The following is an 18,730-nucleotide window of genomic DNA, read 5'->3' on the forward strand; positions in this document are numbered from 1 at the left end:
AACCATTCTTTTTTTAAATTAATTAATTAATTGAAAAAAAGATTGTCCCCTTAACTACTATTTCTTGTTCATTCTGTTTTCCCTTTTCTTCCCTCCAATTATCTTGGCCAGGATGGTGCTGTTTTATTGGATTATTATTATCATTATCCTTATCATCATCATCATTATCATCATCAAATATTCATGATTTCTATTTTTGGCTTTGGTTTGTGGGCTTTGTTCTGTTTTCTGGGGAATTTTTATAATTCATGGATCCTAATTTCATCTATATGCCCTTTATAACAATTATTTCATTTTGATTTGTGTCTTGTTTGATTTTCTTTCTCAAACTGCTTCCAGTTGCTTGTTTGTAACAATTTCTCTTGATTTATACTTGGTTTGGTGCCTTTACAGAACCTCAGACTACTCGTTAGGCATTTCAGTCTCTTCTTCTGTTCCCTGTGCTAGCCTTACTGCAGTTGGATTCTCCCACTGCCCCAGCTGTGAGTTGATGGCTCTCCTCAGGCCTGTGCTGATGTGACTCTCATCCCATGGGCTCCCAGAGATCACTCTGCCTCCCCTACAAAGCTGGTTGTATTGCTAAAAGAGGCGGGTTTGAGAGGCCCTCTCTTTGGATATCCATGCCTCATCAGGACAGGGTACACAAGGTCCCCTTCAGGCATATGCATGGCATCAACAAATGTCCAAACAGGTGAGTTACTCATTCTTGTCTTCTACATCCTGTGGACAAAGAATCTAGAGTTCAGAATCTCTAGATGAGGTTGGGAAACCCTTATTTAATCCCCAGACCTATGGAAAAGACCTTGGCACATGAATGTAAGTCCAACACCATGGAGACAGAGATGGGTGGCTCTCCAGAACTCACTGGCCATCAAGCCTCATGAGTGAGACACCCTATTTCAACAAGCAGTGCAGGCAGGTCCTGAGGAACAACACCCCAGATTGCCCTTTGGCCTCCACATACATGCACATACATATACCCTAACATCTGTACACACACATACCAACATGCATACACACAAAATGTCACTTCTATTCGTGCCCATCTGTCACCATGAGTCCACATTGTATCATTTGCCTTTAATATAAGACAGAAGCAACAGACAGTGGGAAGTGATGCCTCAGGAGTTTGTTTTGAAATGTCACTGCCACAATGCTAAGTAGCCCACCTGTCATTAGAGCTTTGAACAAAACAAAGTGTGGGGTTGCCAATTACCCTGATAATCATGAGAAGATAAGCCATATGCCAAATTAAGGTTGAATCACATACCAAGAAATAAAGATTGCTAACAGAGTCTGAAGAGAATGTGCGTGTGACATCCATGTCCAGGGAGGACCAGAATGCTTTAACAATGGTGGAGAAACTTACTGTCTGAATAAACCAGGCATAAACACAAACACAGGGGCTTCCTAGAGCCCCAGGGAAGAGCAAACACCAGAAGAACATGTGCCTGCAAGCTTTGACAACTGAAGCCAGAAGCTCGAGGACTGCAAAGGTTGCAGAGATGTACCAGCCACAGCATCATCCAACCAGAACACACAGAGGTCAAAGAAGTGGAGAAATGAGAATGACACAGCAGGGCCATGGGAGACCAGATGGTTGGCCAGAGGCCTCAACTGTTCCTCAGTGGGATCTTAGACAGATTCAAGTCACTGGTTCTGCTCTTCAGTTTTATCCCCTGTAAAAGAAAGGTGTAGAGGACACCAATGTCTTTACCTTTCAAGGGTCATAGAGTCCTTTGGTGACCTGAAGGCCATGAATTTCCTTGAGAGGAAAAAAGTGCCCGTGTTTAACCTAAAATAAGTCATTTCCATTATCACCCACTTCCCCTCCCCAACAGAGGCTCCAGAGCAGAGTCTCAGGCTAAAAGATTTCTAAGCATTATTTTCAATCCAGACAAATAGGAGAGGTTCTGTCTGTAGAAGATCATAGACATTAGGCTCCAGAAAGGTGCAGAAAGCCACAGAAGGCAATGACCAAAGAGTTATGTGTTCTAGATACTCACTGACTCCAATTCTCTTCCTCAATGAGAACTTGAAAACAAATGAACCAAATTGAGACCCAGAACACACGCAGAAGCCAGACCTGCTGGAAATGACACCATGGCCCAGTTTCCTGGGAGAAGGACCAGAGCAGGCCCTCAGCAGAGCTGAGCCCGACGATCTCATAGGACGCACAGTGAATGAGAGCTCCACACTCTGTAGACACAAGATGCGTCTTCACTCCCTGGAATATAGACACATATGCTTACCTGTGTGTCCTGCTCAGGAGACGTTTGCCACTAGCTCCATTCCAAGATGACAGGTAGACTCAAGATTTGAAATAAAATGCAGAGCCTTCTCACATTTGAATTAGAATGGCCATCTTCCGTTACCATGTCAAGTGCAAGCTAAGGACTCATCTTAAAGAACACTCATCTCTCCTTTGGGGCTGGCTAAATAGGCTGCAACAGAGTCCCCATACTGGTGGAGCTGTTGTCCAATGGTTCTAACAGCTGCCTTAGAGTCACCAGCGGTGAGTAAACTAAATTTCTTTCTACTGGGAAGTCTAAGTCTCCCGATGTGCCTGATAAGCAGAGAACACCTTCTAGATACCACACCCTGAGTTCAGGACTCTTTTTTAAAAATTTTATTGATTTTTATTGAGCTCTATATTTTTCTCTGGTCCCACCCCTGCCTCTTCCCTCCCCTTCAACTTTTTCCCAAGGTCCCCATGCTCCGGATTTACTCGGGAGATCTAGCCCTTTTCTACTTCCATATATAGTAGATCCATGTATGTCTCTCTTAGTGTCCCCATTATTATCTAGGTTCTCTGGGATTGTGATTTTTAGGCTGGTATTCTTTGCTTTATGTTTAAAAATCACTTATGAGTTAGTACATATTATGTACTAACTGAAAAATAATGTTTCCTGATCCATCCATTAACCTGCAAAATTCAAGAAGTAGTTATTATTATTATTGTTGTTATTACTATTGTTGTTATTGTTATTTTGGTTGTGCAGTAAATGTATCACATTTCCCTTAATGGTTCTTCAGTTGAGAGACATTTACATTGTGTCCAGGTTCTGGCTATGACAAACAATGCTACTATGAAAATAGTTGAGCACATGGCCTTGTGGCACGATTGAGCATTCTGTGAATATATACCCAAAAGTGGTATTGCTGTGTCTTGAGGAAGGTTGATTCCTAATTTTCGGAAAGTCGCCACACTGACAGCCAAAGAGACTGTACCAGCTCTATTCCCAACAGCAATAAGGATGGTTACCTTTACCCCACAACCTCTCCAGCATAAGTTGTTACCCAGTATGTGGTCAATTTTCGAGAAGGTGCCATGAGCTGCAGAGAAGAAGGTGTATTCTTTCCTATTTGGGTGGAACATTCTATAGATGTCTGTTAAGTCCATTTGATTCAATACCTCCAATAATTCTCTTATTTCTCTGTTAGGTTTCTGTCTGATTGACCTGTCCATTGGTGAGAGAAGAGTGTTGAAGTCTCCTACTATTAGTGTCTGTGGATTGATGACTGCCTTGAGTTCTAGAAGTGTTTCTTTTACATAAGTAGGAGGCTTTATATTAGGGGCGTAGATATTCAGGATTGAGACTTCCTCCTGATGAATTGTTCCTGTTATGAGTATAAAATATCCATCTCCATCTCTTCTGATTGGTTTTAGTTTGAAGTCAATTTTGTTGGAAATGAGAATGGCTACACCTGCTTGTTTCTTAGGTCCATTTGATTGAAAAACCTTTTCCCAACCCTTTACTCTGAGTAGATGTCTGTCTTTGTGGTTGAGGAGTGTTTCTTGTAAACAGCAGAATGTTGGATCCTGTTTTCATATCCAATCTCTTAGTCTGTGCCTTTTTATAGGTGAATTAAGTCCATTAATCTTAAGTGATATTAATGACCAGTGGTTGTTGACTCCGGTTATTATTACTTTTTGTTTGTTTGTTTGTTTGTTTAATAGAGTTTGTATGTGACCCTTCTTTGAGTTAAGCTCGTGAAGGGTCGCTAGACGTCTGAAGTATTGTAGGCAGTGTTGGCAATGTTGGATTCCTTGGGTTGCGATTTTCCTTCTATTATTTTCTGTAATGCTGGGTTTGTGGCTACAAATTATTTAAATTTGTTCTTATCCTGGAATATTTTGTTTTCTCCATTGATAGTGAATGATAGCTTGGCTGTGTATAGTAGTCTGGGTTTGCATCCATGGTCTCTTAGTTTTTGCAGTACCTCTATCCAGGACCTTCTGGCTTTCATGGTTTTCATAGAGAAGTCCGGTGTAAGTCTGATAGGTTTACCTTTATAAGTTACTTGACCTTTTACCTTTACAGGTCTTAATATTCTTTCTTTAATCTGTATGTTTTGTGTTTTGATTATTATATGGCGAGGGGATTTTTTTTTGATCAAGTCTATTCGGTGTTCTGTATGCTTCTTGAACCTTCATAGGAATATCATTCTTTAGGTTGGGAAAGTTTTCTTCTATAATTTTGTTGAATATATTTTCTGGGCCTTTGATCTGCAGTTCTTCTCCTTCTTCAATCCCTATTATTCTTAGATTTGGTTTTTTTATTGTGTCCCAGATTTCCTGAATGTTTTGTGAAGAGAATTTGTTGGATTTGCTGTTTTCTTTGACCAGAGCATTTATTTTCTCTATGGTATCTTCAGACTCTGAGATTCGTTCTTCCATCTCTTGTATCCTATTGGTTATGCTTGATTCTGTAGTCTCTGTTCGTTTACCTAGATTTTCCATATCCAACCAGCCCTCGTTTTGTGTTTTCTTCATTGCCTCCATTTCAGTTTTCAATTCTTGAACTGTTTCCATTACCTGTTTGATTGTTTTTTCTTGGTTTCCCAGTGTATCACTCACGGATCTACTCATTTCTTCAAACTTTTTGTTATACTTCTCATCCATTTCTTTACTCATTTCTTCAATCCTTTTGTTGTACTTTTCATCCAGTTTTATAAGGGAATTATTCATGTCTTGTTTAAGGGACTCTATTGCTTTCATCATGGCATTTTTTCTGCTTCTTCTGAATTAAGAGGTTCAAGTCCTTCTATTGTAGGGTCGTTGGGATCTGGTGATTTCATGTTGTATTTAGATTGTTGGAGGAGTTCTTGCCTTGGCGTCTGCCCATCTCTTCCTTCAACTGCTCTATATTGGATCTTCTGGTACCAGGTCAGGTTTCCTTGTTGGGCAGGGACTTCACTGACAGAATGCCTACCTTTCCTCAGGCAGTCTATTGAAACACATGCACTCCCTCCTGCCGGGTTGCACTCACAGTCCCGGCCCAGTGTGCAAGGGAGTAGCTCTGGGGAGATCTTGTGGCCCCAGGGGGAGGGGAGAAAGAGAGGGAGGTGTACCTGGATGAAGGCTGGGATGGGATTCGGGAGAGCTCCGCAGGGTGGAGCCACCACTGCAGGGCGACCAAGAAGTCGAGGGAGGCAGAAAAGTCTGAATTCCTCCTAACCGAAGACCTCGGGCCCAGAGCAAACTCACCCCTCCTCCAATGGATGTCTGCTAGAAGATCACTGTCTCTTGCTGGCCAGGAATGTGGCTGAGCTGATTCAGGGCCTGCCTGTCAGGCAGGCTCTCAAAGCACAGGAATTGCCCCTGCCCGGCTGAGCCCACAGCCCAGGCTCAGAGTGCCAGGGAGCAGCTCTGGGGAGATCTTGTGGCCCCAGGGGGAGGGGAGAAAGAGAGGGAGGTGTACCTGGATGAAGGCTGGGATGGGATTCGGGAGAGCTCCACAGGGTATAGCCACCACTGCAGTGCAACCAGAAAGTCGAGGGGCTATTATTATTATTATTATTATTATTATTATTATTATTATTATTTTGGTTGTACAGTAAATGTATCACATTTCCCTTAGTGGTTCTTTAGTTGAGAGACATTTACGTTGTGTCCAGGTTTAGGCTATGACAAAAAATGCTACTATGAAAATAGTTGAGCATATGGCCTTGTGGCATGATTGAGCATTCTGTGAATATATACCCAAAAGTGGTATTGCTGTGTCTTGAGGAAGGTTGTTTCCTAATTTTCTGAAAGTCGCCACACTGACATCCAAAGAGACTGTACCAGTTCTATTCCCACCAGCAATAAGGATGGTTACCTTTACCCCACAACATCTCCAGCATAAGTTGCTGTGTTTTTGATATTGGTCATGTTAGATGAAATCTCAGAGTCGTTTTTGTTTGCATTTCTCTGATGACTAAGAATGTTGAGCATTTCATAAGTGTCTTTCAGTCATTTTAGATTCTTCTGTTGAGAGTTCTCTGTTTAGGTCTGTACTCCTTTTTTATTGGATTATTTGTTCTTTTGATAACCGATTTCTTCAGCCTTTTGAATATTTGGAGATGAGTCCTCTGTCAAATTTAGGGTTAGTGAATATCTTTTCCTGTTCTGTAGGCTGTCATTTTGTCTTGTTGACCATGTCCTTTGCTTTACAGCAAACTTTTGAAATATTATCTCAGTTCTCAACATGGGAAAGAGCATGGGTCATCGAATTAAGCTAAGGGGACACTGGGTTTGGAAGAGGAGGTGCTCATTAGCTTCTGTGTGTTTCCAGAGAGGCTCCTGGAAAGGTAATCTGGTCTTCTGGTCAGTATAGGAAAGCTAGGTAGCAGGGTGGCAGATGCTGTTGGCAATGACATCAGCGGTCCCATCTCTGGACATTCCATTGTATCCTGGAGATCTCTTGGAATCCCGTGATGTCACCTGTGTTGTAGCAACACCAACTGCCATTAGGACATTCCTCAGTCCCTAGAGGGTAGAGCATTAGTCATGTTCTCAAGACTGAGGTGTTGCCTATTTGGGAGACAGAATGAAGACGGTCCAGAGACCAGAGAGAGGCAGAAGGAAGCTGCTGTTCACTTCTGGAAAAGGCCTAGTGAGTTATGGGCAGGAGATGGGGAGATTGCCAAAGGATGTGCACTTGAGGTGGGATTTCCAGTAATGGGGAAGGGGAGCTGGAGCCTCAGAGGAGAAAACGGACATCCCTGCTTATCATATTTCCTGAAAGTCAAGGATTTCAGGACACTAGTTTGTCCATCTCCTAAGCAAGAGGCTGAGAAGGCCAAGGTTGTTGTGCTGGGACCACGACATAGCTCTTACCTTTGCTGTGGTTTGGAGTGTAATGGTGGGACAGAAAGAGACCAGCAGGAGGTAGGGAGGGACTAATGTGTCCCCATCTTATGGCAGCCATCACTACACTACACCTGTAGTAGTTGACTTTAGGATCACTGGCTGGCTAACACTGTTTCCATGGAGATAAATGTGGTCCTGTCCAAGACCTTTCATCCTCAGAGTGCTCAGCAGTCTGCTTAGCAGAATTCCTCTGACCTCCTTTCACTGACAGTGACCACTTAGGTTTCTTAATCAGCAGTTGAGGATGGCAGTTAGATTAAAGGCGACCATACTTCTATTAGATTTATTGGACAGGGCAGAGAATGGCTACTGAGTTCAGCTTCAATGATCTGGTCTATAAATGGGTGACTTGGTGAGTCTCTTGACCATGTTGGAGCCCTGCATGACTTTCCAATCCACAGCCATGGGCCTAGAGTGACCATCATGAGACGCAGGTTCCTCACAACACCTGCGTCCTCTTGCACTCTGCCATTTCTCTCCTGGCTTATAAATCACAACAGGCTTCATGGCTCTACACCAAGCTGCATCCTGTTCTTCTGTGAATGTGCCTGAAGAGATGGTCTCTGTAGTCACCTGTAAAATGTATAGGGGAGACAAGAAAAACAGTGGATGCTTACTGAGCCACATCTCTAGAGTGATGGGAGAGTTCAGATCCACTTTGGGGGTGGTCAACCTGGTCTAGTATATTATGGTTGTCACTGGGTTCCAGACATGATTTTCTGTTTAGTCTTCCGGGTGGTCTGTCCATCTCCTATGCCTTTTTGCTATGCAATTTCATTTGTTTTCTACCTTCACATAGAAACCTGTACGAAGACAGCATCCAACCCAATGTTCCTAGACAAGAAACAGATAAAGAAGGAAGAGGAGAGGCTGACCACAGAGCTGCAACTGATGACCAGGGAAAGAAATGACCTGAAAGAACGGCTGATGATCCTCACTGAAGGAACCGTGGACAATAGGTGTCTATTGTTTCAAACTTCATGGAGTTGTCAGCAATGTCACCCTCACCTTCTTTCTTTCTAAGGTCTTGGTTTTTAGGAGACTGCGCCAAAATTCATGTCCTAAATGCTTCCTAGGGGACAGGCAGATCTTGAATGTCAGGGGCCATGAGATGTGGACTCTAACTTTTCTGGTTTCTCCTAATGAAAACCAGGCCCTCTGGTGTCAGTCACACAACTCAGGGATTGAGGCAAATAATGTGAAGTTCCTATCATGTATTTAAAGGACTTGACAGGTGGTCTCTTGCATGAGCTACTACTACCTGCTGTTAGTTTGTGGGGAGTCTCTACTCTCCTGGCATGTAATTATATGCCAGAAGCCCCTGGTAGCAACTAGAGTGGTGTAGTTTGACTTGCGACATCTCAGTGTATGACTGGAAGTGCTGAGGATCATCACAGGTTCTCTCTAGTTGTGTCCATTATACTCTTAGACAACAGGACTCTGTACATTTCTTTAGTATCCAATGGGTGATGGGCGTTCTCTCTCTCTCTCTCTCTCTCTCTCTCTCTCTCTCTCTCTCTCTGTTTCTCTCTCTCTGTCTCTCTCTCTTTCTATCTCTTTAGCTCTCCTTATTCTCTTTCTCTTACTCTCTCAGGTGGATATGTGTGCACACACACACATTTGGAGTTTTGTGTGTGTCCCTTAACCCTGGGAGTCAGTGATCTGTGGTGGTTTCTCATGATGGCTTCTCCCACTGTCCAGAGGATGCCACTGCTGAGCCCTGAGAGCCCAACTTAAAACAGGACTGTTTGTGTCTTACATAATCACCTTGGTGACACTCAGGAATCCCTAGGGGAGTTTATATCACTGCCCTGCTCTTAGGACCCAAACCCAGAATGATATGCTCTAACTATCCAGTCATTGTCAACCAAGACTCAGAATCAGTGTTCTGAAACAGGAGAGATGTAATTGCAATGTCTGGTGTATGGAGACATGTGACAGACTCCTGGTAGCATAGAGAACTAGACTGACGGTCTAGTCCTATTGAGTGAGCTCATGCACCCAGGGTACCCTCCATCTCAAGTAGAGCCTCGACTGTGCTGGTGCCAGAATAACAAGTCTAAAACACCAGAAGGTTCCACTTCATAGACAATAGAATCTTTCATCCATTGGGCTATGGTAGATCAGGATACAACTTCTGTTACCGTGGTCATTGAAGCCTATGTTCATGGGATCTTTTCTCCTGTTTTCAAGTCCCTGCAAGAACAACAAACCAAATGCTGTGTATGAAAAGGTAAAGTTGGATCACAAACAGATCATGATGGAGCTAAACAATTTCGAGAATGAGAACACCGAGACATTAGAGAATTTTAAGGAGTTGAGCAAGGAGACAATCTTCTATCGGTAAGTGTCCATCTGGACATGGATCACAAAACCTGTGGAGTGGCCATTTCTGACTCCTTTTTTCTCTGAATGAAGTGTCCAAAACTCTGGTTCTAGAATTTTTGCTTCTTAGGAAGCAGCTTTTAAACTTGTGTCACATGAATTTAGTTTTGCTAAGTATGGAAGAGACTGTCATCCCCTGCCACCATTGTCCCAGGGCCTCAGGAGCCTGTGGATAGAAAAGGTATTTACACTCTTAGGGAATATCAGGCAGCCTTGAACTTCTGGAGCTCAGGCCCATTCTTTACATGTTTGGGGGCTGAGGAACCTGTAGATAGAAGATGCTCACCTTGGGTCTCGTGTCCTCCCTTAAAGGGTGTTTGCCCTCTACATGCTGATATTTCCCAATTACCATAGACAGTTTGGCCAGCTGGGGAACTCCTACTTCTATGGAAGGGACATGGATCCTTTTAGGTGTTGGGGATTTCAATAGTAGTTTGATAATTTCTGGCATTACCTGTTCTCTCATTTGGGTTCCGGAGTGGAGCGGTCATGACTCTATCAGACTCTTAGCAACCTATTCCAGGAAACATGAGGCCTTTTTGGGTGCTGGTCCAGGGAAATTAGGGATAGCAGGAGGAAGCTGGCACGGCCTTACTATGCAGAGTGTGTCTCCAGGGATCTGCACAGCCGACTACTGATGGAAAGGACTCAGCTAAAGAAGAAGGTGGATGAGCTGAGGCAGGAAGAAAGGAAATTGCAGAATGATTGGACCGTGCTGAAGTACCACCTGGAGGATTTGAAATTGATCCATAATGACCAAGAAGAAGAGATCAGTTACCTCAAAATCCAGCAACAACAGGTAGAGGAAGGCAACAAGTCAGGATAAGCTCTGGTACCATTTTCCCATTTGACTGCCTCTCTACCCATCCAATCACCAGTGTTTAAACCATCAGCTTAGTCTTCCATCCTCCCTTGCTGCCACCGACCTCATGCTATCCAGACATTCCCTTCAGTGTCCATGCACAAGGACTTCTCTGAAGTTTGCATATTATGGAAAACTGAAATATGGGCAAACTTTCTTTGTTGCTCTGCTCGAAGCTTAAATTCAGTGAAGGCGGTGGGTCAATAACATGTCACACACATGTACATGTATTTATGATCGGTAGCTTTCTGAGCACACAACTTAGAGTGAGTGAGTTCTTGGTCCTGCAGGTTTTTTTGTTTGGCAGGGTTCATGTGAGATCACAGGTGGGAAGAAGTTTACAAGGTGGAGATCCCTGTGCCTTTGACCATCATGCACATGGATGTGGGTGACTGTGGGCTTCTCTTTTATGCCTGCATCCCACTGTGTTGTCTTTGTTTCTCTGAATTCTTGGTTCACAGTGACAGAAACCAGGTTAACAGCTTGTCTGCCCTGTTATCTGGGAGTGGTGCAAGACTGCTCTCCCATTCAGACTAAAATGTGTGATTGATAGCATGATCATCTCGGGGCTTTTGACAAGCTGGTAGTAGAGGGTGGTAGATTTGGGCCTATAGTTTAAGAATTTCTCTAACCAGCTCAATATAGTGTGTCTAAGAAAATCACTTTTCCCACAATAATTTTAGTCCCCAAGGAATTACGGCTGAGTTCTGAGACTTTGCTGAAAGAACTGGTGTGGTTATTCTAAACTCAACTGTTCATCAAATATGATGTTTCTTTTTGTGACCTTCCTTTCTCCGTATTTCTCTTTCTTTACACTCACTCCTTGTGGGTTTTGAGTGTGAGTGCACGCATGTGTGTTTGTATGTGTGTGTTTGTGTTTCTGTGTGTTCGTGTGTGTGTGTGTGTGTGTGTGTGTGTGGTGTAGGGATGTGGGTGTTGTGGTGCAAAAAACATGTGCATTTCCTAGTGCAGACCACTGTGTTTCTGTCAGTCCTGACCACACACCGGGGTTTCTTACTTCCCCAGATGCTTTTGTTTAGCCTGCCTAGTTGACCAGCAAGTTATTGGGATTCTTTCTTTGTGATTATATATGTATGACTCTCTACAACACTCACCAAAAAACACAATTTCTTTCTTTATTTATTTATTAAAAATTTCCACCTCCTACCCTCCTGACACTTTCCTCTCTTACCCTCCTCCCACTCCTCCTCCCCCTAATTCTCCAGGAAAAAGAGCAGTCAGGGTTCCCTACCTATGGGAAGTCCAAGGTCCTCCCCGTTTCCCCCAGGTCCAGGAAGGTGAGCATCCAAACAGACAAGGCTCCCACAAAGCCCATCCATGCAGTAGAATCGAAGCCCAGCACCACTGTCCTTGGCTTCTCAGTCAGCCTCCACCGTCAGCCACATTCAGAGAGTCTGGCTCGATCACATGCTCCATCAGTCCCATTCCAACTGGCCTTGGTGATCTACCATTAGATCTGTCCCAGCATCTCAGTGGGTGAACACACCCCTCGTGGTCCTGACTTCCTTGCTCATGTTCTCCCTCCTTCTGCTCCTCATTCAGTGCTATAATGTGAATCTCTGTCTCTGTCTCCATTCATCACCAAATGAAGGTTCTATAGTAATATGCAAGATATTCATCAGTGTGGCTATAGGAGAAGGCCAGTTCAGGCACCCTTTCCTCTGCTGCTGAATTTACAAGCTGGAGACATCTCCTTGGACATCTGGGAAACCCTCTAGAGTCAATTCTCTTGCCAACCCTAAAATGGCTCCCTTAATAAAGATATATACTTCCCTGCTCCCACATCCACCCCTCCTTAATCCCAACCATCCCATTCCCTCAAGCTCTTCCCATCCTCCCATCCTCCCCTTCTCCCTTCTCTCCCCCCATCTCCTCTTATCCCCACTTCACCCCCACCCCCGTGCTCCCAACCCCTGCCTGGCAATTTTGTCAACTTCCAATATCCAAGAGGATAATTTTGTTTATCTTTAGGTTCACCTTCTTATTTAGCTTCTCTAGGATCACGAATTATAGGCTCACTGTCCTTTATTTATGACTAGAATCCACTTATGAGTGACTATATACCATATTCCTCTTTTGGGGTCTGGGTTACCTCACTCAGAAAAAGCATTTTCTATTTCCATCCATTTGCATGCAAAATTCAAGATGTCATTTTTTTTTATCACCGAGTAGAACTCTAAAGTGTATATGTGCCACACTTTCTTTATCCATTCTTCTTGAGGGGCACCTAGGTTTTTACCAGGTTCTGGCTATTACAAATAGTGTTGCTTTGTACATAGTTGAACAAATGCTTTTGTAGTATAGTTGGGCAACTCTTGGGTATATTCCCAAGAGTGGAATTGCTGGGTCCTGATGTAGGTTGACTCCCAGCTTCCTGAGAAGCCGCCACACTGATTTCCACAGTGGTTGCACAAGTTTGCATTCCCACCAACAATGGATGAGTGTTCACCTTACTCCACATCCTCTCCAGCATAGGCTATCATTGGTGGTTTTGATTTTAGCCATTCTGACATGTGTAAGAATAGTTTTGATTTGCTTTTCCCTGATTGCTAAGGAGGTTGCACATGACCGTAAGTGTTCAAAAACCACAATTTTCTCATGAACAGGAGCTCAAGAGATTGGAAGAAAGCTTTCAGTTCCTGCAGAAGCAGAGGGAAATGGTCGTGCAGGAAAAGCACTTGGTCAAAAAGCTGCAGCATCACTTTGAGGTCTCTCAGATGAGGTAGGAGCCCAGACTGGGAAGAGGAGATAGAGCCAAGGGGGTCCCATGGACTTGGGATCATTAACAATTCTGCCCATCTGTGTGGCTCCCATCTAGAGCCAGGAAAAGAAGACCTCAGAGAACTGAGCTGGTCCAGTCCACAAGAAATTCTGGCCAGTAAATATTATGTCTGATATGCAATGTGTCTGTAGAATTTGATCTCTATTCCTCCCTTCTGAACACTGAGTTCTCAGAGCTCCCTGAACTCACAGAGAGCTGCCTGCTTCAACCTTCCAAGATACTGGGTTTAAAGGTGTGCATCACAGGACATGGTAGAATTCAGGTTTTTTATTTAGAAAAACCTCATGGAGCATGAAGGGGCCTGCTTGTTGAGTTATCTGTCCTGCCCAGCACTCCTCAGCTGGCATACCCCAAAGAAAATCACACCCAGGACTCCATAAGATTTTAAACTAATTGGTCCTTAGCTTTGGCTACTTATTAGCTCTTATAACACATATTACCCCATTATCCTTATGTACGTTAGCCATATGGTTTGGTACCTTTTTCAGCTGTCAGCTCACATGTTGCTTCTTTGGTGGTCTGGACAGGAATTGGAGGAATCAGCTTCCTCCTTCCCAGAAATCTCCTGCTGTCCTTGCATCATTTCCACTCCCTGTCTGGTTTTCCTGCCTATACCTCCTGCCTGGCTAATCAGCATTTATTTAAAACATGATTGACAGAATATAGACAATTCTCCCACACCATTTCCCCCTCTTTAAAGAAAAAAAAAGGAAAATATCCATAGTCCATTTTTTGGGAATGTGGGTGTAGTATTCCAGGCTACTTCCAGCTGGTTGGGGGCGCTGATAATCTTATGGGGACCTGAAGAAAATTTAGAGTTATGATCAAGTCCTGACTGGAGTATCCTGTGAGGCTTGATCATCTCAGGCAGCAGTCTTGAACCTGTTCTGGATGAAGAACTCAAACATCTGGGCCATCTGTTCCTGTCGGAGATTTCTCAGGTGGCCTTCCTTGATCAAAGCTGATTTTTCTTAACTCAGAATGAATCCACAGCCTCTCATTTTCTGTGGAAGCAAAAACAAAATCAATTCTCCAAAGTAACAAACCTTTTGACTTCAGATTTGAAGCCAAAGTATTTTCAAAATGCCTATCTTGGGTTAGTTCAGCAGCATTTATAAACAAATATCTTTTAGCAGCTGTTGCTCCTTCCTTACCATACAAACAATTCAAAGAGAGCATAATAGCACACAGTATCAAGATTCTCTGTGTATTTTTCATCTTTATGTAGCTTTACTTTAACCTCTACTTCTTATATTATTACTTTTACTTTTAGAGACAAGTTCTCTGTATATCTTTGTCCTGGAATAACTCTGTAGGCCAGGCTGTCCTTGAACTCACAGAGATCCCCCATCTGTCTCTGCCTCCCCAGTGCTGGGATTAAAGGTGTGTACCACCACACCCAACTACTTTCTTTCTTCCTTTTTTACCCTAAGAACTTTAACCTTTAGCCTGCATATATTTTTAAAACATAGTAAACCATTCAGAGGTTTTCTTCGATTTTGAATCTATCTTTACTGTATATCTCTCTTTTTCTGACCATATGAGACTTTAATTTGCTAAGCAATATGGAGAGCCATGGCTTTGAGGTTAGATCCAGCCCATTCCTTAGTTTTCCAGCCTCATGGCAGTGGTACCGCTGTAGCCATTTTTATTGCCACAACTCTATGGCGTTTCAAGGTCCCTGCCAGCAAGCAAGCTGCAGCATTCTGCCCACAGACAACACTCAGTTGGGCTGCCTGCCTCAAAGAATCAGAGATTGCCCTGGCAGGACGGCTCAGAAAGCCGGCATTTTAAAACAGTGCAGCTTTTTTCCTGCTATGGCTGAAAAATTGAAACACATGCAGTCAGCTTTTCATCAACACCATTTAAGTGTTTCGTGGCAAGATCTCTTAATGAGCTGCAGGATTTTGCACATAAAGCTGAGTCAGGAAGCCTCTCTTAGATGAGAGTCTTGCTTGCCTCTAGCAAGCAGAGCAGACCTGAGAAATTGCTGCTACCAAGAAGCTAGGCTATACTCTATTCTTTTTTGTCTAGAATTATTTCACAAACTCTCTCAGGCTTTATGTGGATGCAGTTATCCACGTGGGTGCCGTCTGTAGCATGAAGGGACTTGCTTGTTGGGGTATCTGTCACGCCCGGCATCCCACAGCCGGCATACCCCAAAGAAAATCACACACAGGCCTCCATAAGATTATAAACTGATTGGCCCTTAGCTCTGGCTCCTTATTAGCTTTTATAATACTCCTCCTTCCCAGAATTCTCCTGCTGTCCTTGCATCATGTCTGCTTCTTGTCTCGTTATCCAGTCTACACCTCATGCCTGGCCAATCAGCGTTTATTTAAAACATGATTGACGGAATACAGACAACTCTTCTGCACCAACCTCATGTATATAAGAGATTTCTGTCTTTAACTCTGCTCTCTGTAACATTTGCCCATTGCCTGTGAGAAGTATTCTCTGTATAGAAACAGTTAAGCACTTCCCAGGATGACCCCAGGCAGATGACTCAGCTGTAGGGAAGATCAGAAACCTCTCCGGTGTGTGCTGTAACTGACTCCTAAAGCCAGGATGCAGATTCCCAGTCTAGTCCCAAGGAAGGCACCAGGTTCTGTTTGGTCCCAGAGCCCTGATGGGGACAACGTTCTCAGGCCCATGTCTCAGGAAATGCTGCTCTAGCATGTCAGGATCTATCTGCATGTTGTTCATGGTCAAGGTTCCTTCTGTGCATGAGGACTGAGTTAGCTTCACGCCCTTGTGCAGGGACCTAAGCTGCAGGCAGTTTAAGACTATCTATAAAATGATGAATGACTAATGTCCAACTTGTGTATTTCTCATGTTACGTTGACCACAGTATCAATATACTGTTGCTATTTACAAAATGATATCCCTGAATTATTGGAGAATACCCTATTCTTTCTAGTAGAATAGACACCAACAGTGTTTATTTGAAATTATGATTTGGGTTTAAGACTGAGAAAAGTTTTAGGCCCATCTAATCTGGGATCTTATTCCTTGTGAGTACAAACAATGGCATCAGTCAAAAGATTAAATTCATTTTCCAGCACAACTGACATGGATTGAGGGAGCATCTTAACAGCTAACGTGCCAGGTCCCCATCAGCCTGTGTTTTAACTGCTTTCCTCTTCCAGGTCCAAAACTCCGCAGACTCATCTGGAACAGGCCACAGAACAGGACAAGAGCCGCCTGCAGAAGGATCTCCAGCAAGAACCACGTGTTGAGCCCTGTCCCCAGCAATACTGAATTCTAAGGATGCATATTCTTCTTCAATTTTGGTTATCCAAATAGACTAGGCTCTGATTTTGCCTAGTCCATGGCCCAGCACGGCTGCTTCTGGGCCTTGATTCCTTTTTTTTTAATCATACCAATTGAGAGATATGAGGAATCCAAAGTAAGCCACAAATACCTTAAACACACATTCTTCACATTGTGATCAATGTCTACAGATAAAAAAGACTCCCCTTGTAGCTGTGAACTCACCAGTGAGGGAAATTCCAGCTGACCTCCAGGTGATCACACACAATCTGGTCCATGTGTCCGCTGACTCAGTTCTTGTGAATAGAAGAATGCATCAAAAATATACTTGAGATAGGACATGTTGAGACAATAATTACTCAGAACCCCACATTTACCAGCAAGTGAACTCTGCCTTGGGGAGAACATGACATAGAAGCTCCTAGGAGGAATGGATGCAGGAATTTTGAAAAAGCTATTCCAAATCCTGACCACATTGCTATCATTTTTCTAAGGCAAGCCACTAACTGTAGTAGATGTAGTAGATGTCATATCACTGCTATGAATATGCAGTGATAAATGTTAATTAGCTTTATTTTTGTTTGATTTTGTTTTAGATTGTTGTTTCTGGTTCATTTGGTTTTGGTTTTGCTATTTTGATGTTATTTATTCTTGTTATTAATTTCATAATTTACAAAGTTTATCCATTGTTTATGTTCACTATTGTTTAAATGCTTCACATGAGAAAAATGTATTCTTTATTAATAAAAAGGAAATTTCCAGCTTTTCAAACTTCACCCCAGCTTCTTTAATCAAGTGTGGTGTCACACTGCTATAAGCCCAAAATTTCCAGGTACGGGTGGAAGCCATGAGTCAATGCCCAGTGGATGTCAAGCGCTTGCCTGTTGGCAGTTGGGCCACAGCTGCCTTAGTGCAGCTCGTGATGGCAGCACTGATGGTGACAGAGATCAGGTGGCATCCTGTGGGCATGGTGGCTGTCCTCCTGGAGACCCCCTGTAGCTTCACCCTTGAGTACTGTATGCCAGGAAAAACAAAGGAAACAATAACAGGTAATAAGATCCTGAATGGAGACTTGTCTGGCATCTTCCCCCCATGTCCTGGGGAGGGATCCCTGGAGAGCTGAGGGTTTGGGCATCTCTGTTCTCTTCCCTCTAGATCACTTGGGGAACATTCACATTGCAGTGGAAAATGGCAGGGTAGAATATGTCCCCATGGTTCCCCAGTGACTCCCTGGGGACACCAAGCACAGGTCAGGAGTGATGCAACCTCTGAGTTCACTTCAGAGTATCAGTGACAGAAACAACATTGAGGCCCAATGGAAAGCCTTGACCAGTGTGGCACCCACGTCATGCTCTTAAGCCACAGCCTGCAGAGTTCACCTGTTCTGCTATGCTGTGGTCACTGAGAAGCAGAAGAGTCTGTGTCTTGGACACATCCATCAATGTGGGAGGTTCTTGAGTCTCAGAGCAGTGAAGCCTGAGGGCACTAGAGAAAATAACCCCATATATCGTGTGTCAGAGGTCCTGAGATTACCTGATTGGAGGTCTCTGTCTTTGGGTAGAGGAAGGAACATCTTTGGTTTGGTTTTGCTTATCCGAAAGTTTCTCATATTATTTCACACTGGCATTGAAGTTACTATTTCTGGGGTTCTCTACCTGGGCTCACACCTAAGCCCATTAAAAACACTGATATTTACACTATAATTCTTTACAATAGTAAATTTTCAGTTGTGAAGAAACAACGAAATTATTTCAGGGCCGGGTGCAGCACAGCAGAGGAAGTATATAAAAGCATCACATCATTGGGAAGACTGAAAACCTCTAAACTGTGTGGTGGAGGCTCCCGTCTCTACCTCCTGAGTGCTGGGACTTTACCTGGTACATGCAGTGTAGGGATCTAACCCAGCATTTGTGTATAATAGAAAAGTGCCCTACCACCTGAGCCATGGTCCTCACCACTTCACAGCCATTTCTGAAGGCAGGCCAGTGTCTTCAGGCAGGGGGATAGTCTAGGAGGCACCCCTTTGACACCTGGGGCCTCCAGACCTTCACAGCTTATGAAAGCAACAGAAACACTCAGGCACTACCAAGACTGTTCTGGAAGGTGAAGAAGCACCTTGAGGTTGGTGGAAATTTCAAGAGTAAAATTGGATCTGTGGTTATAGCTATGGAAGATACTTCGAGAAAGAAGTTGCAGCCTTTTGGGAGCCACTACCCACATGGCACCCCATAGGAAGGAGCTGAAGTGGTTAAGTGACCTGAACTGTGTA

At 43.6% G+C, this 18,730-nt stretch overlaps 1 protein-coding gene across 1 annotated transcript; it reads left to right on the plus strand.

Moving 5' to 3' along the window:
• Window positions 1–6,752: 6,752 nt before the first annotated feature.
• LOC125397755 (disks large homolog 5-like) lies at window positions 6,753–17,237 on the plus strand. Its single transcript, XM_087901360.1, has 6 exons — window positions 6,753–6,881; window positions 7,938–8,097; window positions 9,332–9,481; window positions 10,079–10,322; window positions 13,013–13,128; window positions 16,338–17,237. The coding sequence occupies exons 1-6, from the start codon at window positions 6,776–6,778 to the stop codon at window positions 16,447–16,449; spliced, it is 888 nt and encodes a 295-aa protein (XP_087757486.1). The 5' UTR covers window positions 6,753–6,775; the 3' UTR covers window positions 16,450–17,237.
• Window positions 17,238–18,730: the final 1,493 nt, after the last annotated feature.

Source organism: Myodes glareolus, chromosome 24, assembly GCF_982192425.1.
Source record: "Myodes glareolus chromosome 24, mMyoGla1.1, whole genome shotgun sequence".
Lineage (NCBI taxonomy): Eukaryota > Metazoa > Chordata > Mammalia > Rodentia > Cricetidae > Myodes > Myodes glareolus.